The sequence below is a fragment of the Octopus bimaculoides genome, chromosome 1 (genome assembly GCF_046866305.1).
Source record: "Octopus bimaculoides isolate indiv1 chromosome 1, ASM4686630v1, whole genome shotgun sequence".
Classification (NCBI taxonomy): Eukaryota; Metazoa; Mollusca; class Cephalopoda; order Octopoda; family Octopodidae; genus Octopus; species Octopus bimaculoides.
Genome location: NC_142928.1, coordinates 194,022,093 through 194,033,023, shown reverse-complemented (window position 1 = coordinate 194,033,023; position 10,931 = coordinate 194,022,093). Strand labels below are relative to the sequence as shown.

At 38.1% G+C, this 10,931-nt stretch overlaps 1 protein-coding gene across 1 annotated transcript in view; it reads right to left on the bottom strand.

Annotated features, from left to right (window-relative positions):
- Positions 1 to 7,807, bottom strand: part of LOC106871617 (peroxisomal acyl-coenzyme A oxidase 3) — a 45,266-nt gene extending 37,459 nt beyond the window's left edge. The window contains exons 1-2 of the mRNA XM_014918185.3: positions 7,519 to 7,807; positions 1 to 168 (exon numbers count right to left, since the gene is read on the bottom strand). The exon at positions 1 to 168 is cut by the window's left edge and continues 66 nt beyond it. Coding sequence (XP_014773671.2) covers positions 1 to 168; positions 7,519 to 7,746 — 396 coding nt within the window. The 5' untranslated portion in view covers positions 7,747 to 7,807. The remainder of the gene's footprint in view (positions 169 to 7,518) is intronic.
- Between the last annotated feature and the right edge of the window lie 3,124 nt (positions 7,808 to 10,931).

Below are 10,931 nucleotides of genomic sequence, written 5' to 3'. Positions count from 1 at the left end.
CCAGGCAAGGAGTGGATTTTTAAAGAGGAGTTCATCAGAGAGAAAATTATATTCAAAAAGGCGTCGAACTCGAAGAAATGACAATTCCCTTAGCTCTTCAAGAGATTTATCAACTTCCTGTGATCGATCAAACAGGGGATCTTGTTTCAATGTTTCAAACACTGTGTTCTGTAAATAAGCATTAAAGCAGAAAAATTCCATGTAAAATATTTCCAATAGATATTCAGATACATTATTTAAAAAACATTATTTTAGATTAACAGGGTTTTTCATTCAACAGACACATCTCGATTAATGATTAGTTCTATCTCAAAATAGAAGACAGTCACAGTATTTTGTTTCCAGGTCTACTTGAGAATAATCTACAACTTGGTGCCCCACCAACTTCATTTCTTCATTATTCTGTGAGAGGTATTTATTTTTTAGTGAAATTTTGCAGAAATATTTTTTTGAGGATGTAAAATATGGATACATTGATAGAATTTAAAACAACTTTTGAAAGAATTTCAAACCATTGTGTCCCCCTCCCCATGACTTTGTTAATGCTAATTTCCATAATTTAGTAATATTAACCTTTTTTTTACTTTTTCAGATATATGTTTGAAAAATTGACATTGCATAATCTACATTCTGAGAAATGTATTTCAGCAAAACGAGTAATTAAAAACGCATTTTAAAAAAGAGTTATAAAAGAACAAAGCTGGGAAAATTCCTCCAAATATTTTTTTTAATAACATCAACATAATTGTAATCTATGCCTTTCGAGCACTGGGATTCACAGAGGCAAAGTGGCTGAGTTCCTTTCAAGTGTTGGGCCTCAGAAAGGCAATGATCAAGACCTTTGGCATTATATCGTGCTTGAGAAGAAGATCCATCAAGACAAACAAAATCACAGTTGTAGCAGTTACTGATGTCACACAAATTGGCACCTATCCCAGTGGCATGTAAACACACCCCAGTGTCACACAAATGGCACCCATTACACTCTCAGAATTATACACCCCGAATTATAACTGTTAATTACTCATTATTAAAAAAGCGTTACCTGAACTTGAGGCAACTGAGCAGAACCAAGGGGTTTTTTTTCATAATGATTCTAAATTTCTTTTGAATAGTTAGTTTAAAAGTAAGTAATTTTCTCTTTGACTAAATATAGTGAATGGGCTTCATACAAGGGTGAATATGCCTCGTATCTAGTTCAATGAAGCAGTAACAAGTCTGTATTCAGTCATGGAAGCAATGTCTGAATTAATAAATTACAATCTTTTATCCTATAAACACAAAGACTGAAATTTATGGTGAAAGGGTGACTGAATGGTGGCATTACACAACAGGGAATTTTTACAGCATTTTTGACTTTACAACAAAATATATTGTAGTAAGCATTTTTGCCAACATAACATGGCAGTCCTGGTTTAGAACAAATGTTGGTATAATACAGCCCCAGGAGACATCATCGCCAGTTGGCTATACAACATGACCTGTGTCCTTATATTTTCGAACAAGGGAATCTAGCACCCCCACTTTGAAAACTATATATTTCAAATGGGAATTTGGCAGCGCCACCTCTAGCCAAACATTATTCTGTGCTGAAATAACCCGGAAATCATGATACACAGATATTGTTTTGAGCTGAGTGGGGGTGCTAGATTCCCTTGTTTAAAAATATAAGGACACAGATCGTGTCATATAGCCAGCTGGAGACGAAGTTTCCTGGGGCTAAATTACAGCAACATTAGTCCTAAACCAGGACTGCCATGTTATGTTGGGAAATAATCTTTACTCCAAAGTACTGTTGTTGAATATCTCTTGTTGTGAAATTTAAAAATAGTAATTTTCTAAAATATATTGTTTATAAATGTTTGCTACCTTACAAAACCTATATCAGCTAAGCAAATTACCTTCTAAGTGCATTAAAGACATTATAAAATGATCTGATCACTATTTCAGAAAATGATTGCCGTTCTCTTTGAGTATATAAAAGACAAGCTTGGCTGGGACAAAATGATTAAGTCAAGATAATGTAAGTTTGTTGCTTCAAGTCTCCAGAAAACAGACTCATACACATCAATATCCATCCCTAGACATCAGAAAGATCAGAAATTCAAAAAAAATAATAAAAGGTAATATCTAGGTCAAATGAAAAAGGGTCAGGTGAAAATAGCATATGTTATGAAATTAACAAAACTTGACTAAATAAAAACAAATTCAACATAAAATATTCTCTGTCGCTTCTTCATGATTTGCTAGAGTTAAAGAGAAGAAATCATTGAAATTAGACATTACTCATTTTACCCCGTTTTAGACATCATTTTTTTGAAGCTTGAAAATTATCAAATTAGACATTAATGTGGGAAAGAAATTTAACAGAGAAAAGAATATTGATTGTTAAACACCAAAAATTATCCAGATATTTTATTAGCAACCTCAATTAAGATCAGGTCAAAATTTCTTGGGAAACAATGTAACAGTCACCTGACTAGGCTTCGGACTCTCTCAACTTCAACAACTATGCTGGCCAATTTTTACCCCTAAAGATGTACTAAACAGTACAAAATGATGTAATGATTTCAAACAGGTAGGGATAAAAATTGTGAGGCCTTTCAACAGCATTTTGCCTGACTGTTCAGGACAAGTGGCGAGAACACATGGTGGACTCCAGTGCCTACCTGCACAGCCTGCCACGATTCTCAACAAGAGAGGCAAGGTGCTGCAAAGATGCCATCATGGCGGTGAAAGTGCGGAACGCGATGGCAGAATGCTTGAGGGACAAATCGCCGAGTTTGGATGGTCTACCCTACAAGCTTTACAGTTGTATGCCAGACTTGTTTGGAGACATCTTGGCAGCAGTGTACTGCAACTGGCAGCAAAACGGGAGCATCCCCAGTTTTGTAAGCCAAGGAGCTGTAACACTGTTGAAGAAAGACCCAAACAAGAGGGACATAATAGATAACTTTAGGCCCGTCACTCTACTCAATGCAGATTTGAAAATTTTGGCCAAGGTGTTAGCCAAGAGGTTGGCGCTTGTCATCGAGAAACTGGTTGACAAGGCACAAACGTGCACCATGCCAGGCTGGAGCATCCATGAGAACCTCCATCTGATGCGCTACATCATAGACAGGGTAGTTAAGGAACCTGGCATGGGTGGGGCGCTGATCAATTTGTATCAATCCAAAGCTTTCGATAGGGTAGACCATCAATATTTGGAGGCTGTCCTCATAGCAGCTGGTTTCAGTCCTGTTTTCTGTGGCTGGATAGCTGCTTTATACAGAGGCATCCATTCGGTAATTCGCATAAATGGATAAATAATTCGCATAAATCTATTGACACCCTTCAACATTGCACGTTCGGTCCGTCAGAGATGCCCCCCCTCATCACTTCTATACGTATTGACTCTCGAGCCACTACTGCAGAAGCTGACGACACTGAGGGGCATCCCATGAGAACTGGGATGTAGGACGAGTGTGTCTGCATATGCGGATGACATCACCATCATAGTGTCTAGCCAGAAGCACATCGAGCTGGTCGGCAAGACACTGAAAGACTACGAAGCAGTAACAGGAGCAAAAATCAACCAGGAAAAGTCAGTGGGCTTGTGGCTCGGCACCTGGAGAAGCAAGCCCATGCCATCCAACAGTGCCTCCATTGTGGGACGCTGGACTGACGGTCTGGTCGAGTTGCTCAGGGTCTGGTTTGGTCCGGACCTCCAAACGGAGAAGAACTGGAATGAAATAACAAGTAGGGTGATCACTCTCACCCGGCAATGGAGCAAGAGGAAACTGTCCCTAAAAGGTCAGGCGGCGGTGACGAACACGTACATCGCGTCTGTCATCTACTATCGCCTGACCGTCATGCCTTGTCCCGACCCTACCATCACCAAACTAATCTTCCGCTTCTTGTGGAAAGGAAGCGTTCCAATGGTCAAGCGATCTATTTGCTGCCAACACCTGTTAAAAGGAGGGCCGGGCATGCCGTGGTTGATGATGCACAGACACAGGCTGAGACTGCGACATCTCCGGCTCTACGCAGACGATAGTGAACAGGTGTGATCGCTGTTTGTGAGGTGCGCTTTCCCACAGCTCGTCTCCATGACTGAACTGCAGACATGGATCAAAAAGAGGTCGAAGAAGGGTGAATAGCACTGCAAGCATCGAGTTGCTCTCGAGCAACTATGTCGAACCAGGTTGACCTTGAGCGACTTCAACACAGCCAAAGCATTCTATATGGGATTAGTGGAGGAGAGGTACGACGATGATCTCGGGGTGAACCTGGGTGTCAATGAAGAATACCTGACCCACCTGTTCAAGACGACTTTCGGGCCGGGACTTATAGACAACTTCCAGAGGTTCCTGGTCTGGCAGTGCTATTGAGAAGTGTTACCCGTTCAGGATAAGCTCTACAGGCATGGCTCGAGAAACATGGGGCCGACCTGCCTGAGATGCAGTCAGAGTGACGAAACCATTCTGCATGCACTCGTACAGTGTCCAACCATTTCCAATCTGTAGGCCTATGTCGAATGACTGCTATTGCATGTGGGACGAGTTGGTTTATCAACTGAGTCTATCGTGAATATTGTCGCGCCTCCTTCCTTGAAACGGGAAGGAAGAGCCATTTTCATCATACTTGCGGCTATGGCAAGAGAGTGGGTGTGGTGGACGTGTCTGAAAGGTCTAGATACAAACACTTTCCTCTCTGGTGAATCTCTCATCAACTTCTTCAAGCATCACTTGAAGGAGGTGAGAGTAGAGAGGGAAGTTTTGTCTAGTGAATGTTTCAAAAAAGATGGGTGAATGTAGCAAGGATGGCATGTGTGAATGATGGAGCAACCTTGAGCAGAATCCTATGAACCAAAAAGAGAAAGGAAAAAGAATCACTTACTGTAATGTAATTTTTTTTGTATGACATTATTGACCAAGGTTACTGTGGTCTTTTCTGTAGGCTTTTCGTTCCACAGATAAACTTAATCTGTTTCCCCTTTTTATATCATGACATTTCTGTGATACACAGTCCCTATTGATCGGCCTTTTTTTTTTCTCCACGATCCCTTTTCATCGAAATTCTACCCCCACTTTTTACTTCTATTTTTTTTTTTCTTTCTTCCCCAAAAGAAAAGCTCTACTTTGTATTTTGTCCCCTCTGTGTTCAGCCCTGAGTGGCCAATAAAGAAACATATATATTCATCTATATATTCTTTTACTTGGTTCAGTCATTTGATTGCGGCCATGCTGGAGCACCACCTTTAGTCGAGCAAATCGACCCCAAGACTTATTCTTTGTAAGCCTACTACTTATTCTATTGGTCTCTTTTGCCGAACTGCTATGTTACGGGGACTTAAATACATCGGTTGTCAAGCAATGTTGGGGGGACAAACACACACAAACATATACACACACATATGTGTGTGTGTGTATATATATATATATATATATATATATATATATATATATATATATATATATATGACAGGCTTCTTTCAGTTTCCATCTACCAAATCCACTCACAAGTCTTGGGTCGGCCTGAGGCGAAAGGAGAAGACACTTGCCTAAGGTGCCACGCAGTGGGACTGAACTCGGAACTGTGGTTGGGAAGCAAGATTCTTACCACACAGCCACTCCTGAGCCTGTATATATATATATATGTATATATGTAGTAGCTTCATGTAGGCATGGCGTGGATTCAATCCTCGATCACCAAATTTCACTTAACAGTTCAACACCACTTTTCTCAAGGTAAAACAATAGTTATTCTGTGAGTGACAGCAGTCACATTTGCCCGATGTCTTTGCTAAGCAGAATTATGTCTTTGCCACTTGACCTTTCTAACCTCTTCTATTTCACCAAAAGCTAGAACAGAGATAACAGATATGTCTATCCTTCTAGCAGGTTTTGCATAGTTATAAATACTACAATTTGGTATATCCTTTCGATTTCATTATACTCGATTTTTACCACTGACTAACTAATGTATAACCCCAGTCCCTAAATGTTTTTGTTTTGTCCTTGTACTGTCCCCTCTATGTTAGCCATGTATTAGCAAATAGAGAAATTATTTAGTAAACAGAGGCCAACTAGAGTCATGGCCACAAGCAGGCAGCCACTTGAGACCAAACGGCCAGAGGGAGAAAGGTTACAACCAGCCAACTACGAGACACAACTTCTCTCGACTCTATAGCTTTCACTCTCTCAGTTTCTTTTCTCTCACTGTCTATGGTTTTCTACTACAATAAGAACGTGTGCACGCATACAGGCTGAAATTAACTCTCTTAACCTCGCATGCTCTTTCAATTATATCACACCTGCCCGTCGAGGCATGGCACCTTGGGCAAGTGTCTTCTACTATAGCTGCAGGCTGACCAAAGCCTTGTGAGTGGATTTGGTAGACGGAAACTGAAAGAAGACCGTCGTATATGTGTGTGTATATATATATATATATATATATATATATATATATATATGTATGTATGTATGTATATGTTTGTGTGTCTGTGCTTGTCCCCCTATCATCGCTTGACAACCGATGCTGGTTTGTTTACATCCCCGTAACTTAGCGGTTCGGCAAAACAGACCGATAGAATAAGTACTAGGCTTACAAAGATATATAAGTCCTAGCGGTCGATTTGTTCGACTAAAGGCGGTGCTCCAGCATGGCCGCAGTCAAATGACTGAAACAACTAAAAGAAAAAAATCGTATGTTCATGTATCAATATACGTATGTGTGTGTAAGTGGGTGCGACTGTGTTGGCGTGTGTTGCACTGTTCAAGTCGCCCGTGCAAATGTGAGACAATGAATGTGTGTATGTGTGTGTGTGTGTGCGCGCGCGACCGTGTTTTTCACTGTTCAGCTGCAAAAAATAGACATGAAAGAAATAAAAATTTTATACGGAAATCAAAAACAATGGGTTGCCAAAATCCAAATCCAAAAGCGAAGACACAAACATGAGCCAAACAAGAAAGGAAGAACGTCAACTCAACATTAAGTGCCTCCTTTGGTCGCACACCCCAGGTTCAACGGAACCTGCTGCCATACGCCTTATATACGTAATCATTATATAATCTAAATTTTTGACGGACGGCGTTAATCGATACCATCAATCCCCACGTCTCCATTTTCCGACAGGTACTTCACTTTGTCGATCCCGAATAAATGGATCTTGCCAAAAAAGAAGTGATGAATCTCCCCACCCCCTTAAAAAATATTATGAGTGTTAAAAAAAAAAACCATCAACTGAACTGTTGACTAACATCTCATTAACTCTGTAAAGAGTTAATGAGACATTACAGCTCGTAACAAAGATAACGGCGTTAGGTAAATTATATAGCAGACGCAGAATGCTGAATTGAATAAAGTTATATAAAACATTTATAAAGCCTTGTTATAACAATTAAACAATAAAACGTATTAAGTGCATATAAATGATTCTTGCGGAAAACAAGTCCCGTACGTATCGTGTGTGTGTGTCCCGGTGCTTATTCATGAATTTCCAGGAGGGTGGGGAAAGACCAATGTAAAAAAAACTACCTTAAATTTGATAACAGACTTTCCATCTAAGAAAAACATCATCTTTTTCCAATTGAACGAAGCTTTTTGTCTGTATGGCGCAAGAGGTCCTCCCCGCTGGAAGTCTGGTACAAGTCGGTCTATTAATTCATTATCCGATGTATCAAATCCAGCATAGGCTATTTCCATGTCGGGAGTAACATTTTGGATGCTATCCAGGATTCCTTTGCTCGTAGGGGAAGGCGTCATTGTTACCGCAAAAGCTGAAGTTTGTAGGTGTAACTGTTAATCAGTAATGTGCGATTACTATGAAAGAAGAGGGAGGTTCTTAATAAACAAACAGATCGAGAGCTGGAGACAAGGGCAGGTAACTCTCGTTTGATTGGAGAGTAAGATTCTGCTGGTCTTATTTCGTCTGCTAGCAAAAGTTCGGACCATTTCTGACTTAATAATAATAATAATAATAATGATAATAATAATGATGATAATGTGAGTATCTGATTCTCTTACATCTTGGTCAAAATCGCAAGTATTACAAATTTAGCAAAATCTTGTTTCTTAGTATTTGGTCTCCTTTCCCTGCCATATATCATTACTAATCATAAAAAAAAACACCCACTGTAAAACATCCAGATATTACTTGAGACCTTTGAGTGAGACTTGGAACAGCTTGTATTAAACAAAGCAACATCAACGAAAATAATAATGATAATAATAATAATAACGATGATGGTGTTTAAATAAAAATAAATAAATATTCAATAAATCAAGCTGTCTTGGCCCAGAAAGACATGACAGAGTAGTGATTTATATACACTAGAAGTTGCACCAACACAATGGAATGCCAACAGAAAACAAAATACACCAGAAATGGTTTTAGGAAATGACAAAGTGATCATGCTGAGATGTGCTAGTTCACATAGATAAGGAAATCAAGGTTAATCGGCCAGATATTGTTGTGAAGGACCACTAAGAAAAATAATGCCTCAACATCATCATCATCATCATCATCGTTTAACGTCCGCCTTCCATGCTAGCATGGGTTGGACGATTTGACTGAGGACTGGTGAAACCGGATGGCAACACCAGGCTCCAATCTAATTTGGCAGAGTTTCTACAGCTGGATGCCCTTCCTAACGCCAACCACTCAGAGAGTGTAGTGGGTGCTTTTACGTGTCAATCGAAATATCGGTCCCAGCAGATGACAAAGTATTTCTAAAACAAATGGGAAGACTATTGAAATACAAAGATCTGGAAATAGAAATAACTCAAATGTGGGTCCTGAAAATAAACAATCTCTATAATAATAGGTGTTTTGGGAATGATAAAAAAGACATGCAAACAAATACATAACCCACACCCCAGGACTTATGAATATATATATAACATACAGAAAATAGCACCATACACTTTCAACCCTTTATAAGTAATAATACCAAAACAAACCAGAGCACATACCCAAGGCACATAATTAGTATTATTCACTGAATCCTGTTTCTGTTCCTTCCTTATAATGCCAGGATCCAATCCATGGTCCTAGGAAGTCAATTGATGTGTTGTTACTATTTAATGGAAAGCACCTCACTGAGAATGTTAGCTGTCTCCAGGATGCTGGTATTTCAAAGCTTATGGATGCAAGCAGGTAGTTTGTCAGTTAATTTGTTCAGTCCTTTCAACAATTTGTATTACTTCAGCATCTATTGTCTTCGTCCAGTTTATTTCTATTTTTAAGTTTCTGCACTTTAAGAATTTTTCGATGAATTTAGTGGATGTGTTTCCCTCTGATGGCATCACCACATCTACTACTAGGCATTTCTTTTCCTTCATATCCTTGATAAGGATGTCCTGGTGGTTTGCTGTTACTTCCCAGTTTGTATGAAACAGCATATCCTATACTATGGTAGCATTCTCATTTTTCATAAATACTTTCATTTGATGGTCATGCCATTTCTCAGTGGTCTTGGTGTTATATTCAATGCAGGCCTTCCAGTGGATGTATGCTGCTGCCTTGTGACAAGCATTCCTAGGCTTGGTAAATTATTACCAAGTGTATATCCCAAATATACATAAAGTAAAGGCACCACTTAATGAATTACTAAAAAAAATGCCAAATGGGTTTGGACAAAGAAATGCCAGAAAGCCTTTAATGAGTTAAAATATGTGTTAACTTCTGATATGCCCCATATTATGACGACATAACTGAACTGTCTGCGTGTCTGGTCTGTACAGCATGCCTCACTGACTGACCCTACTTTCTGTGTCTGTCCACTATTTATTAGTAGTGGACCAGCCCACTTCTCACTTGGGGGGTGTCGACCACAACACCTGCCCCCTTTTTTTCCTTCTTTCACACATTTTTCTCTTCAGAATGCCACAGGTAGTACCAGTCTACATTGTTTACCGGTAGCACAACTAACACATGGCGACCTGACAAAAATCCTACAAACAGATTTATATTATTTTTCACTGGGTGTAGTTCAGTTCTGTGTTAGAGTTCCAGTTTTATCAGGCATTTTTTTCTTCAGAATCTTTTTTCAATAGAATTTATATATTTTTCTCTGTGTGTACTTCAAATCCTACTTGGGATTTTTAAGACATTTTTTTTCTTCAGAATCTTTTTCAATAGAATTTATATATTTTTCTCTGTGTGTAATTCAAATCCTACTTGGGATTTTTAAGACATTTTTTTCTTCAGAATCATTTTCAATAGAATTTATATATTTTTCTCTGTGTGTAATTCAAATCCTACTTGGGATTTTTAAGACATTTTTTTCTTCAGAATCTTTTTTTCAATAGAATTTATATATTTTTCTCTGTGTGTAATTCAAATCCTACTTGGGATTTTTAAGACATTTTTTTCTTCAGAATCTTTTTTTCAATAGAATTTATATATTTTTCTCTGTGTGTACTTCAAATCCTACTTGGGATTTTTAAGACATTTTTTTCTTCAGAATCTTTTTTTCAATAGAATTTATATATTTTTCTCTGTGTGTACTTCAAATCCTACTTGGGATTTTTAAGACATTTTTTCTTCAGAATCTTTTTCAATAGAATTTATATATTTTTCTCTGTGTGTAATTCAAATCCTACTTGGGATTTTTAAGACATTTTTTTCTTCAGAATCTTTTTTTCAATAGAATTTATATATTTTTCTCTGTGTGTAATTCAAATCCTACTTGGGATTTTTAAGACATTTTTTTCTTCAGAATCTTTTTTTCAATAGAATTTATATATTTTTCTCTGTGTGTAATTCAAATCCTTCTTGGGATTTTTAGGACATTTTTTTCTTCAGAATCATTTTCAATAGAATTTATATATTTTTCTCTGTGTGTAATTCAAATCCTACTTGGGATTTTTAAGACATTTTTTTCTTCAGAATCTTTTTTTCAATAGAATTTATATATTTTTCTCTGTGTGTAATTCAAATCCTACTT